Genomic DNA, 22,906 nt, shown 5'->3' with positions numbered 1-22,906 from the left:
ATCTAAGCCAATTGGGAAAAGGCAGTGATCAAATCATGATGTCTTAAAATGAGAGATTAATGAAAACACAACATAGGTCAGCCCTTATGCTGTGAAGACTCTGGAGGGAAGGGACAAGATTAGGGACCTAATAGCTCTGGGTAAGGAGCAGCCCAAGGAGGGCTTTGTTGCAGAGGGCTCAGTGCTCCTGGCTCACTGGGACCTTAACAAGGTTGGTAACAAAAGCAAGGAACCAGGTTTTGACCCAGGCTTCTGATAGGAATGTCCTTTTGCTGTGTACTCATTGTCAGGGGACTGTTAGAAATCCTACCCTTTAGAAATTCTAAATCCTAGGTATCTTTTTGTGTTGGATAAATGTGAAAAGTCATTCAAAAAGGAGAAATGTTTGATAGAGCAGTGAGTTAGGAGTCAAGAGACCTGGATTCAGATTTTACCTCTGACACTTATTAAATTAAGGGACTTCAGAAGTTGCTTATGCTCTTTGAACCTGGGTTTCTTTTTCTGAAAAATAGGAATATTAAAAATGCCTATCTTGGTTATCACACAGCAAAAATGAGATGGGGGAAGTGTTTTTGAAACCACCACTCTTTTATAAACTGTAGGACTTTTATAAAGGACACTCAGGCAGAAATCTATCTCTACTGTATTGTCCCTGAACTCAGTGAGTGGTTCTTCTCATTTTGTATATGTGTGTGTATGTTTTTTTTTATAGGTACTTCAAGAAGGACCAGGCAGTTTGGCACTTTTCCAGGCAACTATGTAAAACCTTTATATCTATAAGAAGACTGAAAACCTTCGTTTATATTGGAGAATGAAGCAAAATTCATGCACCAGTCTCTTTATTTAAATTAAATATTGAATCAGTAGGATAATTAATGCAGTGGATAAAGTAAGAAGTGAAAAAGAGGAATAGAGAAGTGTTGTATTTAAAAGGTAAGCTTGTATATCAAGGATGAGCCATGTGCTGCTGGGCAAAAACAATTCACGTAAATCGATATTTACTTATATGCTTCTGGCAGCTGCTCCAGCCTTGCCCTCCCCTCCATCTCTTGGGTAATCTGACCTGAGGAAAAGTTCAGGAGTAGAGTTAGGCAGAAATGCTTCCTGCTAACCCAGCCTTAAAAACCCTATATCCAAGGGGTCCTTGAACCTAAAGCAACCTTTGGGTCCCCAGCCATGCCCCAGAGTCACTAAACCTGAGCATCTACTGGCTATCCCATCCTGCATCCCTAGTTATCCTGGAGCAAGCTGATCCCCAAGTGCTGCCAGAGTTCAGTGTAGGCTGCTGCTTAGGCTGTCTTTCATCAGGGGTGGAAGCCCCCAACCTGTCCAAGTTCAAATCTATCCCCTAACCACCTGAGGTCCAGGGGAGGAAGTAGAGGCAAATTAGGAGCCCTGTACATAGTGTCTGTTATGCAGCATTGCCAGTGATGGCCATGATGTTCAGACAGAAAAGCACACAAGATTCATCCTGAGAATTGAGGAACAGATGGCCAGGCAGAAATCTTACATTCTTATTTCCACATGATCATGTCAGGAAGCCCTGCAGCTCTGGAGGCCACTTGCAATGTGTTTCTTTATCATTGGCTTTTATAAACAGTCAACTTCAGGGCAGTGCAGCTGCATTTATCAGAGCTCTTTTGCTAATCTTTCATTTCTGACTCATGTTAGCTGGAACAGTTTGGGATTGGTAGGCCTATTCTCATAGGAAATCCAGAGCAGTGTGTAGGTGTGTAATGATTCATTTAAAATGCATCAGTGTGTGTTGGCTTCTGGGACACCCATGAGTAAGTCACACTCACACCTAGAAGGACTCCATGTCTCCAGTTTTATTCCCTAGAAGAGTTCAAGGGCCATTCAGAATGTAGATCTCAAAGCTGTGAATCCTAAGGCACCTGGCCAGGCATCCCCTCAGGGCAGAGTGCAGAAACAGCTCTTCTGCCACTGCTGGCAGCCACCAGGAGGTCTGTTTTTGGTAGATGCTGGATCAGAAGAGGGAGCCCTTGTGACACCCACAGTGCTTAGTCACAACTGTGTCCAAGTTGTGATGAGGATGTTTATTGGCTTCTCTGTTAGACCCCTTAGTGACACAAAGATAGAAGTGAAACATTCCCTGCCTGCCAGGAACTCAGAGGTGACTGGGGAGACACACACAGAAAAGGATCTTAAGACAGACTGTGTTAAGTGCTAGGAAGGTTCGAGAGGAAGAGATAAGTTTCTCCTGGAGGGATCCTAGAAAGCATCATCATATTTCTCTCTCCATCAGCTCAGTTTTGAACAACTAGGATGATGGGAGAACCTTTGTCCTGGTTAGTTTGTGGCTGGAAATACTTGGAAGTTTTTCCAGAGCCTTCATATTCTCATCATCCCCACAAATGTACATACATCCTAGGTCACAAATAGGAGTAGCAATTCTCTGTCATATGTGTGTGTACTGGAAATCCTGAATCTTTGTATATATCTAAGAATTACCCCAGAACCAGTTTCCCAAAGTCTGGAGTCTTTATAAGTAGGCAAAATTTGTCTTCAGTGCCCCAGCTCAGCTGCTGTCCCAGATGCCCATCTGAGGATCCCACCACTGGCTACCAGTCAGCTGCCATACCCCACCTTCTTATCCTTCTTTCAAGAAGGCTCTCAGGAAGAAACTAAAATGTAAATGACTCAAAAGGGGAATGTGTTACCTCTTCCCAGAGATATTTGTTTTTAAGTAGGATGGAGCAGAGCCTTAATCCCAAGGGAAAAGACTGTGGAATTTGGGGAAGGGGATTTCTGGGTAGAAAGAGCCTTCATGATTTTCTTTTAAGTCTCAGTGACTGTAAGACATACTGCCTTGGAAGGTCTGCTCCACCATTCGAACACTGTTGTTTTACTTTCTTTCTTTCTGAGGGAATGCATATGCACGTGCATCTTGCACGGCAGCATTACACCCATTTTGGAATGTAATCCTTGTATTGGCTAATGTGTTTTCTGCTCTTTCTTAGATGCAAATCATTAATAATGTGATCTAATATAATAATCTTTTGAGAGGTGTTTCTTGATTAAGTAGGTAATTTTGAACACCTCTTTAAATACAGCTAGAAAATAAAACCAATTTGTAAAGCCACATTTGCATATAACACCAACCTCACATCTTTGTATATCTCCCAAAATCCAGGTATGCCTCACCAATTTGCCCATCTTTAATAAAATAATATGTTAAAATGCATTACTTTCGCTTCCTATGTATGCCAAAACAAGGAACAAATATTTGCAATTCCTCTTTTGTCTTCAGACATTTAGTAATATAAAGTACCTATTTTTATGCTGAAATATTTCTACAGGTTTATTACAGCCAGTGCAGCTAACTGACTCATGCCTTGCAACACATTTTGATATATTAGCCATGCTTCCAGGCAAAGGCAAGCCCAAACTACTTACCTTTTAAGTCTCTCTGGGATCAGTAAAAGAAAAAAAAATCATGTGCTTGAGAAGTGGGATTGTAAATATGTATATTTAACTTTGTATAGCCCATGTACCTACCTTGTATAAAAAATAATTTTAAAAATTTGAATGAAAGGGTGGTTAAATAAGGAAGTCATAAAGTTTTTTGCCTTTTTATTTAAATGAAAAAAGTCCAAATAACTCACCTGCAGACTTTTAGCACAAAAATAGCCATCATACACTGTTAAAATTTACAACAATTTATTCTCTTGGGAAGAGAAAGTATAATCTCATTTATAATTTTTAAAAATTTCATTTCATCGATGGATTTTTTGCAATCCTATTTATCTTCAGTTGTATTGACTTCTATTGCTAGAATAAGTTACTACAAAAGATCATTTTCTGAAAGAAAAGCAATTGACATATATAACCAGTTAATTTAAAAGTGTTCCATTTAAATTATACACTGAGAGCATGTACTATGCCGACACAGATTTTTTTTGTTCATTTATTTTTCTTTCTTGCAGTGGATTTGATAGATGTGTTGAATTACTACCTTTGTTGTACATATTATTTAATAAACTTTATTCAGAATTGCATGACATGTTTGTTCTTGCAATTCGTTGGTTCTTTTCTTCCCTTGACCAGTTTCCCAAATGAGGCTTGTACTCACTGTTTCAATTTCCCATACTATCACCATTTTTAGCCTTGGTACTGGGGCAAAAAATTCAGTGCTTTCACACTGAATTTCAGCCCCAGGCCCATTGTCTTTTTTTTTGCTTAAATTCTTTGATTGGCACATTTTAGGTATATAATATATTTACATTTATCATTGGGTGCTTGTACCTGTACATGATGTGTCTTGGTTCTTATTTTTTCCCCATTCCCTATACTCCCTTCATTATCTTTTTATTAATTTTTTATTTTAAAACAGGGTCTTGCTAAGTCATTAAGTATCGTAGGCTGGGGTTGAACTTGTAATCCTGTCCCAGCCTCCCAGAGTGCTGAGATTATAGATATGTGCCACCATGCCCAATTTTGAATCACTTCCCATATGTCTTCCATACCTGTTTGAAGATACCACTTCTTTACTGTCAGTAACCTAACTCATGACACTCTCTAAATTGGTTAGTTTCTAAAATATATTATTTGTTCTGATGACAAAAAATAATGCACGTATGTCTTTCAAAGCAAAGATGAAATAAGATATATACAATGTCTTCATTTTCTCCTTGAAACATAGAAATACAGCACTTAGTTTTCTTTTTTTTTTTTTCTGAGTTGTACTGTTTATTCTGCTGCTTGAAATCTAAGTGACAGTATGCCACTATAGTTATGCGGTTTCATCTAAACCTTTACTACACTGCAGGTACAGAAATATATGGACACATTTCTGGAGAATTGCCATTTTGCAAAATGCAGCAAACATTTTCATTTATACATGAGAAAAGGAAGTGTTCAAAAGGGTATGCATTACAAGTTATTGCAGGTTGTGAGAGGATTTCTGCAGGTAAAACATGTTTAAGTTTAACCAACAGAAACGTGTCAGTATGTTTAAAATCATGACAAAATCTCTCTGGTCATGTTCTCCATGACAAATTACTATGATGTTGTATGTTTAGTGTAAGATGTCAATACAGCATAAATCCTGTGGTATTTTGGTTTTCTTCTGGAGATTAAAGCTGTTTTTCTTGGGAAAAATGCTGCAGCAAAACACAAACCAGTTGATCAAAAAAGCACTTCTGCCATAACTGCACTCATTTTCAGGGCACATCAACTGACAGTAATTTTGCCATTCCCAGTTCTTTAAGGTTTTTTGTGTTTTTTTTGGTATTAAATTCTTTTATTGGTACATTGTAGGTATACAACACAATTACATTTCTCATTGGGAATTGTACCTTTATATAATGCATCTTGGTTCTTATTTTTTCCCCATTCCTAGCCCGCCCTCCACCCTTCCCTATTTACAAAGACTTTATTTCCATTTTTTCCATTTCTCATCGTGTTTTCCTTTCCCTTCTTTCCTTTCCCCTGTGCCTCCCACTACTCCTACCCCTTTGGACCTTTTATTCCTATTTTACGTTATCGATTATTCATTCTAATAATTGGAACATTTTAGGTATACAATATAATGACATTCATCATTGGAAATTTGCACCTTTACATAGTCTCTCTTGGTTCTTGTTTTTCACCTTTGCCAAGCCCTCCCTTCAACCCCTCCAGCCCTCCCTATTTACAATGATTTTGTTCCTGTTTTTCCATTTTCTCATATTAATCCCATTCCCTTCTATCCTTTCCCTTAGCCCTCCCACTTCCTTCCCCTTTGCTCCTTTTCTTCCTATTTCACATTACCTATACATTTAGTCCTTATTTACACTTTCAGTTTCTCACACCAGAGAAACTATTTGGTATTTACACATCTGTGTCCTATTTATTTCACTTAAGAGTATTGCCTCAATGTGCATCCACTTAGCTATAAATGTCTCTAATTTCTCATTTTTTATGGCTGAGTAGTACTCCATTTTATAAAAAAACCACATTTTCTTGATCCAGTCTCCAGTTGATGGACATTTGGGCTGTTTCCAAGTTTTAGCTATTACAAACTGTGCTGCTGTGAACATGGGTGCACATATATCACTGTGGTATGATTCTTTTAATTCTTTGGGGAAGATCCCCAGCAGTGGAATAGTGGGGTCAAATGGGATTTCCAGTCCTAGTTCTTTGAGGTATCTCCATACTGATTTCCACAGTGGTTGCACCAGTCTACACTCCCACCAGCAGTGGAGCAGGGTTCCTCTTTCCCCACAGCCCCATTGGTTGATTTCATGATAGCAGCCATTCTTTCTGGAGTGAAGTGGAATCTCAGCGTTGTTTTCATTTGCATCTCTCGAATGACCAGTGACGTTGAACATTTTTTCATGTATTTATTTGCTATTTCTACTTCTTTGTCTGAGAAATGTCTGTTCATTTCACATCCGCATTTTTGGATTGGGTCTTTAAATTTGGGAGATCTGATCTTTTTAAGTTCTTTATAGATTCGAGATAGTAGACCTTTGTCTGAGGAAGAGCAGGTGAAGATTTTATCCCACATTGTGGATTGTCTCTTCACACTGCTGGTGGTTTCTCTTGCTGTGCAGAAGCTTTTTAATAAGAAGAGATCCCATTTGTTGATTGTGCTAGTTCACGGGCAACTGAGGTTTTGTTCATAAAATCTTTTCCTACACCGATGTCTTCAAGGGTTCTACCTAACCTCTGTTCCAACTGGTTCAGAGTTTCTATTTTAATATTTAGATCTTTAATCCATTTTGATTTTAGTTTAGTGCATGGTGAGAGATACAGGTCTAGTTTGAATCTTTGGCAAGTTGAAGCCCAATTTTTCCAGCACCATTTATTAAAGAGGCTATCTTTCCTCCAGTGAGAGTGTTTGGCTCCTTTGTCGAAGATGAGATGGCTGAGTGTGTCTGGCGTTGTTTCTGCATCTTCTAATCTGTTCCACTGTCCTCAAGCCTGTTTCTTTGCCAGTCCCATGCTGTTTTTATCACAGTAGCTTTGTAGTAGGAGTTGCAGGTTGGGGATTGTGATACCCCCTGCCATGTCTCTGTTACCTAGAATTGCTTTTGCTATTCTGGGTCTCTTCTTATTCCAAGTGAATTTTTGGATTGTTTTCTCGAGGTCTATGAAGTATGCTACTGGGATCTCAACTGGAATTGCATTAAATCTATATAGCAGTTTTGGAAGTATGGCCATTTTCACTCTATTAATCCTTCCTACCCAGGAGCAGGGGATGTCTGTCCATTTTCTGATATCATCTTCAATCTCTCTTTTCAGAGTGCCATAGTTTTCAGAGAAGAGGTCTTTGATTTCTTTTGTTAGGATGATTCCTAGGTATTTCAGTTTTTTGGATGCTATTGTGAAAGGAATTATTTGCCCTATTTCTCTCTCAGTGAGTCTGTCATTGGTGTAGAGGAAAGCTATTGATTTTTGTGTGTTGACCTTGTAACCAGCTACTTGACTGAATTTGGTTATTAAGTCTAGAAGACTTTTGGTGGAGTTCTTGGGGTCTTCTATATAGAGTATGATGTCATCTGCAAATAATGACAATTTGACTTCTTCATTACCTATCTTTATTCCTTTTATTTCTTTCTCTTGTCTAATTGCCATGGCTAATGTTTCCAGAACTATATTGAACAAGAGTGGTGATAGTGCACATCCTTGTCTTGTTCCTGATTTTAGTGTGAAGGATTTCAGTTTTTGACCATTTAGTATGATATTGGCTGTTGGTTTTTCATAGATGGCTTCTATCAGTTTTAGGTAGAGACCATCTCTTCCAATTTTTTGTAGGGTTTTTATCATAAATGCTTGTTGGATTTTGTTAAATGCTTTTTGTGTGTTTATGGAGATAATCATATGGTTTTTGTCCTTGGTTCTATTGATATAGTGTATTAGATTGATTGATTTTCGTATATTGAACCATCCCTGCATCCCTGGGATGAATCCCACTTGATCAGGGTGTATGATCTTCTTGATGATCTTCTGCATTCTGTTTGCCATTATCTTATTAAGGATTTTTGCATCTGTGTTCATTAGTGAGATTGGCCTATCGTTCTCTTTTTCAGTTGGGTCTTTCTGTGCTTTGGGAATCAAGGTAATGCTTGCTTTCAGGAATGAATTTGGGAGTATTGCTTCCCTTTCAATTTCATTGAAGAGTTTAAACAGTAGCGGCAGCAGTTCCTCTCTAAATGTCTTGTAGAATTCAGCAGTGAAGCCATCAGGGCCCGGGCTTTTCTTAGGTGGTAAGTTTTTAATTACGTTTTCAATTTCATTGGTTGATATTGGGTTGTTCAGAATTTTTAGGTCTTCTTCATTCAACTTTGGTAATTCATATGTATCTAGGAATCTGTCCATTTCTTCTGTGTTGTCCATCTTATTGGTGTATAGGTTCTGGAAGTAGGTATTGATGATCCTCTGGATTTCTGCTGGGTCTGTTGTAGTTTCACCCTTTTCATTCCTAATTGCATGGATTTGGGCCTTTTCTTTCCTTTTGCTGACAAGGTTGACTAAAGGTTTATCAATTTTGTTGATTCTTTCAAAGAACCAACTCTTGGCTTCATTGATTTTTTTGTATTGTTCTCTTAGTCTCCATTGCATTGATTTCTCCTCTCATCTTTATAATTTCTTCCCTTGTATGAGCTTTGGAGTTGTCTTGCTCTTCTTTTTCTAGAAGCTTGAGGTTCAGCATCAAGTTGTTTAATTGGGCTCGTTCTGTTTTCCTAATATGCGTATTCACTGCTAGGAATTTCCCTCGTAAGACTGCTTTCATTGTGTCCCATAGATTCCGATATGTTGTATTGTCGTTGTCATTTAATTGAAGGAACTGTCTGATTTCTTCTTTAATTTCCTCTGTGACCCATTGGTTATTCAGAAGTGTGTTGTTCAATTTCCATGCGCTTATGAAATTTTTTGAGTTTCTTTTGCTATGGATCTCCAATTTCATTGCACTATGGTCTGATAATATACAGGGGATAACTTCAATTCCTTTGCACTTACTTAAACATGTTCTATGTGTGAGTATGTGGTCTATTTTTGAGAATGACCCATGTGCAGCTGAGAAGAATGTGTATTCTGATTTTGTGGGGTGGAAGACTCTGTAAACATCTGTTAAGTTCATTTGTTCAAGAGTTCGATTGAGTTCTAGTATTTCATTACTTTTTTTAGTCTAGTTCATCTATCTATTTGTGACAGTGGGGTGTTGAGGTCCCCCACTACAATTGTATTAGTGCATATATGGCTTTTCATGTCCGTTAGTATTTGTTTTATACAGTTGGGTGCACTAGTGTTTGGTGCATAGATATTTATGATTGTCATCTCTTCCTCTTGGATTCTTCCCTTTACAAGGATGTAGTGTCCTTCTTCATCTCTCTTAATCAGTGTTGGTTTGAAATCTACTTGATCTGCCAAGAGGATAGCTACTCCTGCTTTTTTTTGGGTTCCTGTTGCATGCAGTATTGTTTTCCACCCTTTAACTTTCAGTCTATGAGTTTCCTTTTGAATTAAGTGTGTTTCTTGTATGCAGCATATTGTTGGATTTTGCTTCTTGACCCATTGTGCCAGTCTATTTCTTTTGATTGGTGAATTGAGACCATTAACATTGATGGTTATAAGTGAAACATATTGACTTGTCATTGCCATGACTTTTTCTTTTTGTTGGGTTCTCCCCCTTTCCATTTAATTTCTTGTCATGCCAGATGGGTTCATTCTGCTTTGCTTCCTGGGGTTGTGATCCTCAACGTCTGTTCCTAGGCTATTATGAAAAATTCTTTGGAGTGCTGGTTTGGTATTCACAAAGTTCCTAAGGTGCTCTTTGTCATGAAAGTATCTTATTTCTCCATCCATTTTGAAAGATAGTTTTGCAGGGTACATCAATCTGGGTTGGAGGCTGTTTTCTTTTAGGGCTTGGAATATGTCACTTCAAGCTCTTCTTGCCTTGATGGTTTGTGTTGAGAAGTCTGCTGTGATTCTGATGGGCTTTCCTTTGTATGTGATTTGTTTCTTTTCTCTGACTGCTTGCAGAACTTTGTTCTTCTGTTGTGTTTCTGGAATCTTAACAATTATATGCCTATGTGTAGATTTTTTTTGATTAAGGCTATTTGGAGTCCTATATGCCTCACTTATCTGTATGTCAAGCTCTTTTCCCCTGCTTGGGAAGTTTTCTGCCATTATTTTTGTGAAGAGATTTTTTATGTCATCTGTACTCTCTTCTGTTTCTTCATTGAGCCCAATCAGTCTTATGTTATTCTTTTTTGCATCATCTAGCAGCTGCTGGATTGGTTTCTCATGTTCCCTTATAATTTTGAAGCAATTTTTCTTTTCCTGGTCACTAATTGCAATCTTATCTTCTATATCTGAAATTCTGTCCTCACACTGGCTCATTCTGCTGTGTAGACTTTCAATGGAGTTTTTCCTGTCCTGGAAATCTATTTGCATCTGTTTTATGGATTCCATTTGTTTCTTATGTTGGGATTCCATCATGTTCCTGAGCTCCTCTCTAGATTTATTAATCATGTCTTGCACTAAGGGCACAATTTCTCCTGTTATCTGAGAAATTATTTCTGATTTCATTTTTTCCAGATCCCCTTTTGTTGCCAGTTCAGTGGGTCCAGGTGGTTGAGTATCAGAGTGTTCCATCTCATTTCCCTTTTGGGTTGCTGTAGGTGATCTGGAAGTCTGGTTTTGAGACTTATTTATGTGTTTTCTCATTTCGACTGGGGCGGGGGCTGTTAGTGCCTGCAGGGATTACCTCCTCTGAGCTGGGTGAGGTGGGACAGGGGCCGGGAGCAGCGGTAGGGATGGTGACCCAAAAGTCCTTTCCTGTGGGCTGGGAGCAGCCGGAGTGATGGTGGCCGGGAAACCCCTTCCTCTGGGCCAGGAGCAGCGGGTCAGAAGGTGGCCCAAAAGCCCTTTCCTCTGGGCTGGGAGCAGCAGGAGGGATGGTGACTGGGAAGCCCCTTCCTCTGGACCAGGAGCAATAGGACGATGGCTCAGAAGCCCCTACCTCTGGGCCGGGAACAGTGGGACTCAGTACCTTGGTCTGGTGGTCTGGTGTCCTCTGCGCCTTGGTAATGTGGAATCAGGTGGCTGCCTGTCTGCAGTGGGGGTGATTCGGTGTCTTCTGCATGACTCAGGACCTCGGTAGGGCGTGCACAGACCTGCCTGTCTGCAGTGGGCTGATTTGGCGTGTGTTCTGTGCAACTGGGGACCTCGGTAGGGTGTGGGCAGACCTGCCTGTCTGCAGTGGGGTGATTTGACGTCTTCTGCATGACTCGGGACCTCGGTAGGGCATGCACAGACCTGCCTGTCGGCAGCGGGCTGATTTGGCATCTTCCGCGTGACTCGGGACCTTGGCAGGGCATGCACAGACCTGCCTGTCTGCAGCGGGCTGATTCCCCAGTTCTTTAAGGTTTACGTCTCTGCACTTAAGTAGGTCTGTACAAGCTTGCTCTTCTCAGGCCAGCTTGCTGACAACAGCCTGGTTGGTCCATTTATCTCATGCAGTATAATGTGCACCGCCTCTCTTCTGATGATCCAGTTCAAGGAGCTGGTTGACTTGATCAATTTGGGCCTGGTTAGTGTTATCCAATATGCACTGCACCAGCAAGCTTTCCATATCAGCTACATCCATATTTAACTCCTTATAAATAAAAGGAATATGTGTTCTTGTGTAAGGCTTAATTATCTTTATGAGGACTTGTGTTCTGATGTTTTGTAAAAGCTCTTCAATGTGTTCTCTTATGAAAGGATCAACCATGATGTTGCTGTGATTTGTTTTCAGAATCTTTCCGAATTCTGTAATGTCATTATTCTGATAGGCACTTACTAAATTTGTCATTGCTTGAATTTCTGGATCATTTTTGTATGGCTTAGCCTCCTGTGAGTCAAGTGGATTTATTCCTGATTCATTAGCATGTTTGCTAAGAACAAGTATTTTAAACAAGTAGTTTGTCTTGGACTTCCTGATTCATCATAATTCTTCATAATTCTTGAAGGCTTCAAAAAAATCTGTGTGTGCCTTTTCAAATTCACCTTCTCTCAAGTGCATCTTACCACCACATTCTCTGATGATACCCATGATCAGCAGTTGCAGGATGGTGGACTTGATGTGAAGTGACTGATCATAGAGTGCTTTCAGTTTTTTGTTATTTTTCTGTGCTTTGTACATTTGAATTTCCAAGGCATATATTTCTAATAACTGTACCCTTTTTCAGGTCATCTTCTCCATCATCGGTCTGGTAGGACTGATGTAACTAGTGTAAATTTTTTTGAAGCTTTCCATATTCCTCTCATTCTAAATATAATATTCCAAGCTTTGTGTTTGTCTTAAACCACAGCCTATCATTCTTAGCATCTTTCAAAGCTTCCAGTGTTGTTTCATAGAATTCCTGCAGTGAATCCATCTACATAAAAAATCAGAATTCTGTTTAGAAGTGGAGGTATAATCAAGAATAGAATTAGTGAATTTTTCAGAATAATTTCTCATGTGACTGCACTCCGAATATAAGTCAAAAGTTGTTTATATCTATTCATCATTTCTGGAAAGTTTGTCAACTTGAAATTAATTTTAAGCATTTGTTTTCGTGCTTTAAATCCCCATTCTCCTTTTTCACCTTGAAGTTCCAGAACCTTGGAAGCTTCTTAAAGCTGTTTTTGGGTGATCTTCTTTTAGCGCTTTGGAATTATAGTACTGATTTTCCAAATCCACATTTGGCTCAGAGTTACTGTCTTCAGAGTATTCCAGGTTGTAGTCCTCCTCATCGCACGTGAAATCATCCTCCGTGTCAGACATCTTGGCCAGGAGGGGGAGGGGGCAGCACTTAGTTTTCTTAGCAAATTAAATCTGACTGTGAGTCTTCACTTACTATGGTGGGTTGCATGTTTTTTTCTCCCAAACTGAGTGTTAGAATGTAGATTTATATAAAATGCTCAATTAAAATCACAAAAAAATGTCAAAATTAAAATAGAAATAAAGAACAAGGGCATCAAATAGAAAATAATAACAAATAAGAATTATTCCAAATGTATCAATAAGGACTTTAAATGTCACTAATAAAAATATACCACTTAAAAACAAAGATTGTTAGAATGGAACAGAAAACAAAACTCAGCTATTTGCTGTCTATAAGGATCCTATTTGAAATATAAAGATCTAAATTAAAAGCAATGGAATGGAAAAATACCACAATAACACTAATCAAAGTGAGTTGTTACATTTATTTCAGACAAAGCATACTTCAGAACAAATGAAGTTATAAGGAATTTTTTATAAGGCATAACTGATGATAAGGGGGTCAGTCTACCAAGAAGATATAGCAATCTTAAATGCATACCTAATAACATAGTGTCAAGTATCTGAGGCAACAAAAAAAAAGATATATAGAATTGCAAAGAGAAACAGACTAGCCCAAAAAGTTACAATCTAATACTACTGGAAAGTTCAACATGGAGAAAATAATTTAAAAAATCAAAAATTATTTTGAATTACAACAAAACTGAAATACCACTTAGCAAAATTTGTGGACTGCAGCATATAGAAAGTATCATTCTTAGAAATTAGACTATTGCATATATTAGAAAAAATCTAAAATCAGTAATCTTTTGGAAACAAATTCTAAGTAAGGAGAAGAAAGTAATAAAAATTGGAACAGAAATTAATAAAATGTGACACTGGGAATCAATAGAGAAAATCAATAAAACAAAATGGTGGATCTTTGAATATATCAATAAAATTCATCAGTCTTTAGTTAGCTTAACTAGGAAAAAAGGAAAGATACAAATTACTAAAACCAGATATAAAAGACATGGTACAGATTTCATGGACTTTAAGGGATAAAAGTACATTGTGAACAATTCTATGGCCTCAGATTTCATAACCCAGATAAAATCAGTTGCTGGAAAGAATCTGCAAAAATCTAACTGAAGACAGAGTAGGCTTCTGGGTTGGCATGCCATGGCTCCCACCCCAGAGGAGACTCCCAGGTTGGCGTGCCATGGCTCTCAGGCAGGAGGAGGCTTCCAGGTAGGCATGCCATGGCTCCCAGTGTAGAGGAGGCTTCCAGGTAGGCGTGCTACAGCTCCCAGCACAGAGGAGACTTCCAGGTCAGCGTGCTATGGCTCCCAGCCCAGAAGAGACTTCCAGGTCAGTGTGCCATAGCTGCCAGCTTAGAGGAGGCTTCCAGGTAGGCATGCTGTAGCTCCCAGCCCAGAGGAGACTTCCAGGTTGGCATGCCATGGCTCCCAGCCTAGAGGTGACTTCCAGGTCAGTGTGTTATGGCTGCCAGCATAGAGAAGGCTTCCGGATAGGTGTGCTGGGGCTCCCAGCCCAGAGGACACTTCCAGCTCAGCCTGCCATAGCTCCCAGTGCAGAGGAGACTACCAGGTTGGTGTACCATGGCTGCCAGCATAGAGGAGGCTTCTGGGTAGATATGCTGTGGCTCCCAGCACAGAGGAGGTAAGCTGTGTGGGCACCAGGAACAAACCCCGCCCATGTCAAAATGAGAAGACAGGTAAACAAGCCTCAGAACCAGACTTCCAGATCACCTACAGCAACCTCAAAGGGAAATAAGATGGAACACTCTGATACTCAGCTACCTGGACTCCCTGAACTAACAACAAAAGAGGATCTGGAAAAAATGAAATCAGAAATAATTTCTCACATAACAGCAAAGATTGTGCCCATAGTCTAAGACATGATTAATAAACCTAGAGAGGACACAGATAAAAAAATAGAGGAGCTGAGGAACATGATGGAATGCCAACACAGGAAACAAATTGAATCCATAAAACAGATGCAAACAGATTTCCAGGAGATTAAAAACTCCATTGAAAGTCTATGCAGCAGAATGAGCCAATGTGAAGACAGAATTTCAGATATAGAAGATAAGATTGCAATTAGTGACCAGGAAAAGAAAAAAAAATTTTTTAAATTGTAAGGGACCTGGAGAAATCAATCCAGCAGCTGCTAGATGGTGCAAAGAAAAATAACGTAAGACTGATTGGAGTCAATGAAGAAACAGGAAAGAGTGCAGATGACATAAAAAAAAACTTTACAGAAGTGATGGCAGAAAACTTTCCCAAGCAGGGGAAAACAAATTGACATACAGATAAGGGAGGCATATAGAACTCCAACTAGCCTTGATCAAGAAAAATCTACACATAGGCATATAATTGTTAAGATTCCAGAAACCCAACAGAAGAACAAAATTCTACAAGTAGTTAGGGAAAAGAAACAAATCACGTACAAAGGAAAGCCCATCAGAATGACCACAGACATCTCAGTGCAAACTCTTAAGGCAAGAAGAACTTGGAATGATGTGTTTCAAGCCATAAAGGAAAACAACCTCCAACCCAGATTGATGTACTCTGCAAAACTATCTTTCAGAATTGATGAAATAAGATACTTTCATGACAAAGAGCACCTTTGGAACTTCATGAATACCAAACCAGCCCTCCAAAAAATTTTAGACAAAATCCTAGGAACAGACAATGAGGATCACAACCCCAGGAAGCCCAGCAGAATGAATCCACCAGGCACGACAAGAAATTAAAAACAAAGGGGGAGGATCAAACAAAAAGAAAAAGTCATGACAATGATAAGTCAATACGTATCAGTTATAACCATCAATGTTAATGATCTCAACTCACCAGTCAAAAGAAATTGACTGGCAGAATGGATCAAGAAGCAAGATCCAACAATATGCTGCATACAAAAAACACACCTAGTTCAAAAGGAAACTCATAGACTGAAAGTTAAAGGGTGGAAAACAATACTCCATGCGACAACCCCAAAAAAAGCAGGAGTAGCTATTCTCTTTGCAGATCAAGTGAATTTCAAACCCACACTGATTAAGAGAGACAAAGAAGGATACTTCATCCTTGGGAAGAATCCAAGAGGAAGCGATGACAATCATAAATATCTATGCATCAAACACTAGTGCACCCAACTATATAAAACAAATACTAATGGACATGAAAAACCATATAAACACTAATACAATAGTAGTGGGGGACCTCAATATCCCATTGTCACAAATAGATCAACTAGACAAAAAACAACCAATGAAATACTAGAATTCAATCAAACTCTTGAACATATGAACTTAACAGATGTTTACAGGGTGTTTCACCCCACAAAATCAGAATACACATTCTTTTCAGCTGCACGTGGGTCATTCTCCAAAATAGACCACATACTCACTCATAGAACATATGTATGTAAGTGCAAAGGAATTGAAGTTATCCCCTGTATATTATCAGACCTTAGTGCAATGAAATTGGAGATCAATAGTAAAAGAAACTGCAAAAACTTCATAAACACATAGAAATTGAACAACACACTTCTGAATAACCAATGGGTCACAGAGGAAAATAAAGAATAAATTAGACAGTTCCTTCAAATAAATGACAATGACAATACAACATTTCAGAAACTATTGGACATGATGAAAGCAGTCTTATGAGGGAAATTCATAGCAGTGAATACTCATATTAGGAAAACAGAGCTAGCCCAATTAAACAACCTGATGCTGAACCTCAAGCTTCTAGAAAAACAAGAGCAGGACAAACCCAAAGCTCATACAAGGGAGGAAATTATAAAGATCAAGGGAGAAATCAATGCAATGGAGACTAAGAAAACAATATAAAAAATCAATGAAGCCAAGAGTTGGTTCTTTGAAAGAATAAACAAAATTGACAAACCCTTAGCCAACCTTATCAGAAAAAGGAAAGAAAAGGCCCAAATCCATGCAATTAGGAATGAAAGAGGTGAAATTACAACAGTCCCAGCAGAAATCCAGAGAACCATCAATACCTACTTCCAGATCCTATATGCCAATAAGATGGAAAACACAGAAGAAATGGAGAGATTCCTAGACATGTATGAATTACCAAAGTTGAATGAAGAAAACCTAAAATTTCTAAACAACCCAATATCAACCAATGAAATTGAAAATGTAGTTAAAAACTTACCAACCAAGAAAAGCCCATGTCCTGATGGCTTCACCACTGAATTCTATGACATTTAGAGAGGAGCTACTGCCACTACTGTTTAAACTCTTCAATGAAATTGAAAGGGAAGCAATACTCCTGAAATCATTCCTGGAAGCAAACATGACTTTGATCCCCAAAGCAGAGAAAGACCCAACTGAAAAAGAGAACTAGAGGCCAATCTCACTAATGAACATAGATGCCAAAATCCTAAATAAGATACTGGCAAACAGAATGCAGAAGATCATCAAGAAGATCATACACCCTGATCAAGTGGGATTCATCCCAGGAATGCAGGAATGGTTCAACATATGCAAATCAATCAATGTAATACACTATATCAATAGAACCAGGGACAAAAACCATATGATCATCTGAATAGATGCAGAAAAAGCATTTGACAAAGTCCAACATGCATTTATGGTAAAAATCTTACAAAAAATTGGAATAGACAGTCTCTACCTCAATCTGATAAAAGCTATCTATGAAAAACCAAGAGCCAGTATCCTACTAAATGGTCAAAAACTGAAATCCTTCACACTAAAATCAGGAACAAGACAAGGATGTCCACTATCACCGCTCCTGTTCAACATAGTTTTGGAAACAGCCACGGCAATTAGACAAGAGAAAGAAATAAAAGGAATAAAGATAGGAAATGAAGAAGTCAAATTGTCATTATTTGCAGATGACATGATACTCTATATAGAAGACCCCAAGAACTCCACCAAAAGTCTTCTAGACTTAATAACCAAATTCAGTAAAGTAGCTGGATACAAGGTCACCATGTAAAAATCAATAGCTTCCCTCTACAGGAGCAACAGACTCACTGAGAGAGAAATAGGGCAAACAATTCCTTTCATGATAGCATCCAAAAAGCTGAAATACCTAGGAATCAACCTAACAAAAGAAATCAAAGACCTCTTCTCTGAAAATTATAGTACTTTGAAAAAAGATATTGAAGGAGATATCAGAAAATGGAAAGATATTCCTTGCTCCTGGGTAGGAAGGATCAACAGTGAAAATGGCTATACTTCCAAAATTGCTGTATAGATTCAATGCAATCCCAATTGAATTCCCAGCAGCATACTTCATAGACTTTGAGAAAACAATCCAAAAATTCATTTGGAGCAAGAGACCCAGAATAGCAAAAGCAATTCTAGGTAACAGAGACATGGCTGGAGGTATTACAACCCCCAGCTTGAAACTATACTACAATGCTACTGTGATAAAAACAGCATGGCACTGGCAAAGAAACAGACCTGAAGACCAGTGGAACAGATTAGAAGATGCAGAAAGAACTGCAGACACAGCCACCTCATCTTTGACAAAGGAACCAAACACCCTCACTGGAGGAAAGATAGTCTCTTTAATAAATGGTGCTGGAGAAATTGGGTTTCAACTTGCCAAAGACTAAAACTAGACCTATATCTCTCATCATGCATTAAACTAAAATCAATATGGATTAAAGATCTAAATATAAAAACAGTAATGCTGAATCAGCTGGAACAGAGGTTAGGTAGACCTCTTGAAGACATTGGTGTAGAAAAAGACTTTATGAACAAAATCTCAGTTGCCCGTGAACTAGCACAAACAACACGTTGGATCTCTTTATACTAAAAAACTTCTGCACAGCAAGAGAAACCACCAGCAGTGTGAAGAGACAACCCACAATGTGGGAATAAATTTTCACCAGTGGTCCCTCAGACAAAGGTCTACTATCTCAAATCTATAAAGAACTTAAAAAAATCAGACCTCCCAAATTTAAATACCCAATCCAAAAATGGGCATCTGAAATGAACAGACCTTTCTCACAGAAAGAAGTAGACATGGAAATAAACATATAAAAAAAATGTTCAACATCACTGGTCATTCAAGAGATGCAAATGAAAACAACGCTGAGATTCCACCCCACTCCAGAAAGAATGGCTGCTATCATGAAATCAACCAACAACAAATGCTGGGGGAAAGAGGAACCCTGCTGCACTGATGGTGGGAGTGTAGACTGGTGCAACCACTATGGAAATATGTATGGAGTTACCTCAAAAACTAGAACTGGAAGTCCCATTTGACCCAGCTATTCCCCTGCTGGATATCTTCCCCAAAGAATTAAAAGAATCATTCCACAGTGATATATGTGCACCCATGTTCATAGCAGCACAATTTGTAATAGCTAAAACTTGGAAACAGCCCAAATGCCCATCAACTGGAGACTGGATCAAGAAAATGTGGGTTTTTAAAAAATTTAAATGGAGTACTACTCAGCCATCAAAAATGAGAAATTAGAGATATTTATTGTTAAATGGATACACATGTGTAAATACCAAATAGTTTCTCTAGTGTGAGAAACCGAAAGTTTAAATAAGGACTAAAAGGTATAATAGAGAATGTGAAATGGGAAGAAAAGGGGCAAAGGGGAGGGGGAAATGAGGGGTATGGGAAAGGAAAGAAGGGAATGGAATCAATATGAGAAAATAAAATGGAAACAAAGTCTTTGCAAACAGGGATGTAGGGGTTGAAGGGAGGACAGGGGAAGGGGGAAAATATAAGAACCAAGAGAGTATGTAAAGGTGCATATCTCCAGTGATGAATGCCATTATATTGTACACCTAAAATGTACCAATAAAAGGATATAGCAAAAAAATTCTGACTGAAGAAGAAATAGTCTGAGTAGATCTATATCAACTCTAATGACTGATTCAGTAATCAAACTTTCAGAAAATAAAATACCCATTTCAGATGAGTTCACTTAATTCTGCCAAATATTTAAAGAAGACATCATACCATTATCTACTCTCTTCCAGAAAGAAACAAGGGGAATATTACCTATATCATGCTTTGAGTCCAGCATTACTCTAATACTGAAAACAGGCAATGACATTTATCTTAGTTTTCTTATTCCTGAGATAAAAACGTGACACTCAGAATTAAAGGAGGAAAAGTTTATTTGGCTTGCATTTTGTAGAGTTTTCAATTCATAGTTGGCTGGCTCCAAGGCAGGGTGGGATGGCAGAGGGGCATCACAGAGGAAGAAATAGTTCATGATTTGCAGAAGTCAGCAAGCAGCAGCAGCCTACCTTTCCCTTTTTTATTTCTTCAGGAGTGCCTGCCATTTGGGTGGTGCCATCCACACTCCTAGTGAGCCTTCCCATTATCCACACCCAGAACTATGCCAAACTAATCAGTGGACTTAGTAATCACACACCCTTAACCCCATCATTACACACCCTAAATCCAGCCACCTCTGAAAAGATCCCCTCCATGACCACAGGAGGCTTTGGGGGAACATCTAGATACAAGCTGTAACAACATTACAAGAAAAAAACCCAGACAACTCAGGAATATAAATGTTAAAAATCCTATATAAAATATCAAATCAAATGAAGCAATGCATAAAAAGAACTATATGTCATGACCAGGTAGGTTTTATCCTAGGTGTGCAGGCTGGTTTAACTTTTAAAAGTCAATTCACATAATCCATGACATCAACAGGGTACAGAAGAAAAATAAAAATAGTGCAAAAAGAGGCACTTCATCAAGACTCGTTTTAAAACAGAAATAGAAGTGAATTTGGTTAACTGGACAGAGAACATTTTAAAAACCAACTATACTTGAAATATCTAATCATGAGAATATTGAAGCTTTGTTAATAAATTCAGCAACAAGATATTGACACTCAGAGTTCACTAGAGAAACTGATTTAACATATAATATATAATGTAAATATATACAATATGTAAAGGATTTATAAGGTAGGCTTGCAATGACCATCTGCAGTGTGGAAGAATGCAAAAGATCCATCTGCATGCTGGTGATCTGGAAGATCCAGTAAAAAGTCAAAGATTTGGAGCTCATTGCAGAGTGCCCTACAAGTTCATATCAGGAAGCCAAAGGATCTGCATTAGAAGGCTGAAGAGTCTGTGTTGTATCCTGGAGACAGACATCCAAAACTAATGGCAAAAATTGGGTCACCTTTCAAGAAGCAGAAGTGAGACCTCCTTCTTTTCCTTTTTATTCCATCCAGGCTAAGAGCTTATTAGTTGTGCCACCCACATCCACCATGGGTCTTCCATCTTCAGTAAGTCAATCATTACTGAGAACTGTGCTAAACCAATCTGCTAGGCATTTCTTATTCAAGTTAACACAATTAACTATTACAATCCACCCTTTTTTAACTTGGCAACCAACCACATCTCCTTAAACCATACGTAGTCTCCAGATACAATAGTAGGTTCATACTTACATTTAACATGGTACAACTATCCTGCAGAGCCAGATGCAACAACTTATCCTGCACCTTAGATTGTTTTTATTTTATTTTCCCAGGTAGAGGCAATTCTAATGGCTTCTATTTGGCATTTCCAAGTATAAGACCCCCCTCAGACTAAAGGGTAGGGAATCAATGTGAGGAGTCTGCCAATTATTAAGAATATTATCTAAATTATGTGGTCTGGAACTGGGAAAATAATGACAGTGCAGATTTGTGGACTTACTGAACCCACTATGAGTCAGGCCTTTGCTAAAACTCCATTACTTGATCTCCATAGATCCCTATTCTCCTTCCTCAAGGGGACCATGCCATCTCCATTCAAGGGGTTTTGTAAACTGGCTCAAGTCTGAGGATTGATTGTGGGACTATGATTCTGTTACTACAATTTGAGGTAGATTTCTGTTCATTTGCCCTTAAACTTTTCTGCTTATATAAATCTAGTAAAAATTTAGTAGTTTTCCAGGGTCCTTTACTTTTGAGAATACCATGCTAATCAGCCAGTGCCATAGGTCTACATGTGTCAGACCATTCTGATCATTGCTTTGTTCCTGCTGTCCCAAAGACATGTGGCTTATCTTTGGCAGTTGAGTTGCCACAAGACCCCCTGCCACTCTGGCATATGAATAAACTCATTGCCCTTAAATTCCCAATCGAGTGACTGCAGTCCCCATCGTAGACCCCCACTGTAAGGTCTAGCATACAGAGAAGAACAATGACAGTGCTCTTCAGGGAGGCTGGTGTCCCCCTCACACATCTGTTTCTTAAGCTATCCTTGAAAGGTACATTTTCTGGATCATCTTTGTGTGGAGGAGTAAGTTTAACATGCAAATCCACTCCAGCATTCCTATTACCCTGAGCCTTTGAATCCCCTCATTAATGGTAAACCAAGGAATATCAGGTATCTCTAACTCATTCACAATGGGCCATCTTTTGATCCATACTTCTTTCAACCAGCCAAATAAACTATTAACACTTTTTTTTTTAACTGCATGAGCTGCAACATTAAATTCAAAACCTCTACTTAATGGGCCCATATCAACAAACTGAGCCTGATCCAGGTATATGTTTTTTCCACCATTATCCTACACCCTTAAAAATCCATTCTCATACTTGTTTATTAGACTTTTGGTTATAAGAGTTAGAAAACTATGATTCTTTGAGAGTATAGCAGACATCCTCATGGGTCACACTGTATACCTCACCCTTAGGAATCTTCTGAGATTTGAGCCTGGTTATAGGCCTAAAGGTAAAACTTGGTGGTGATGGTGGGTCCTGAGGTGTACCAGCATTATTGTGTTTGGTAACTACTTCAGGCAACATAGGATTACTTTCCTCAGTTATAGGAGGTGAAGTCAACACTACAGGGGGTGGGGATGTCTTTTCCACTGGCAAAATAATCTCATTAGGGTTTAGGAGTTTAATATCCCCAGCCTCATCAGGATCCTCCCAAACACGTACATCCCAATTATGGGATCCCTTTTTTTTTTTTATCTGTGCCCTCATTTTTTTCACATACACTTCAGTGCTGAGTATTAAATTTATGCTGCATTTCAGCCAATGGAATTATGAGGGTTTGTGTTTTGGTTTCTGCAACTCAACCCTGTAGCTAAGGGAGAGAAGATTCTTTTTCAGGACACATTTAGAAACTTTTAGAATCTTTATTGTGTCTGGAGCTGGGAATTT

The 22,906-nt window shown here is 38.7% G+C and overlaps 1 protein-coding gene and 1 pseudogene across 51 annotated transcripts in view; one reads left to right on the top strand and one right to left on the bottom strand.

Moving 5' to 3' along the window:
• Positions 1–3,205, top strand: part of Sorbs1 (sorbin and SH3 domain containing 1) — a 227,839-nt gene extending 224,634 nt beyond the window's left edge. For all 50 annotated transcript variants that reach the window (XM_087184994.1, XM_087184975.1, XM_087184962.1 and 47 more), the window contains one exon: positions 713–3,205. In XM_087184994.1, the coding sequence (XP_087041120.1) occupies positions 713–780 (68 nt within the window). In that variant the 3' untranslated portion in view covers positions 781–3,205. The remainder of the gene's footprint in view (positions 1–712) is intronic.
• Positions 3,206–11,361: 8,156 nt separating this feature from the next.
• Positions 11,362–22,888, bottom strand: LOC147825665 (COP9 signalosome complex subunit 2 pseudogene; annotated as a pseudogene). Its single transcript, XR_015440374.1, has one exon. The product of XR_015440374.1 is annotated as a COP9 signalosome complex subunit 2 pseudogene (transcript).
• Between the last annotated feature and the right edge of the window lie 18 nt (positions 22,889–22,906).

Source organism: Heterocephalus glaber, unplaced genomic scaffold (assembly GCF_053883595.1).
Source record: "Heterocephalus glaber isolate CG9 unplaced genomic scaffold, H.glaber_assembly_v1.0 deba00001497, whole genome shotgun sequence".
Taxonomy (NCBI): Eukaryota; Metazoa; Chordata; class Mammalia; order Rodentia; family Bathyergidae; genus Heterocephalus; species Heterocephalus glaber.
This window is presented reverse-complemented; position numbering and strand designations above follow the sequence as displayed.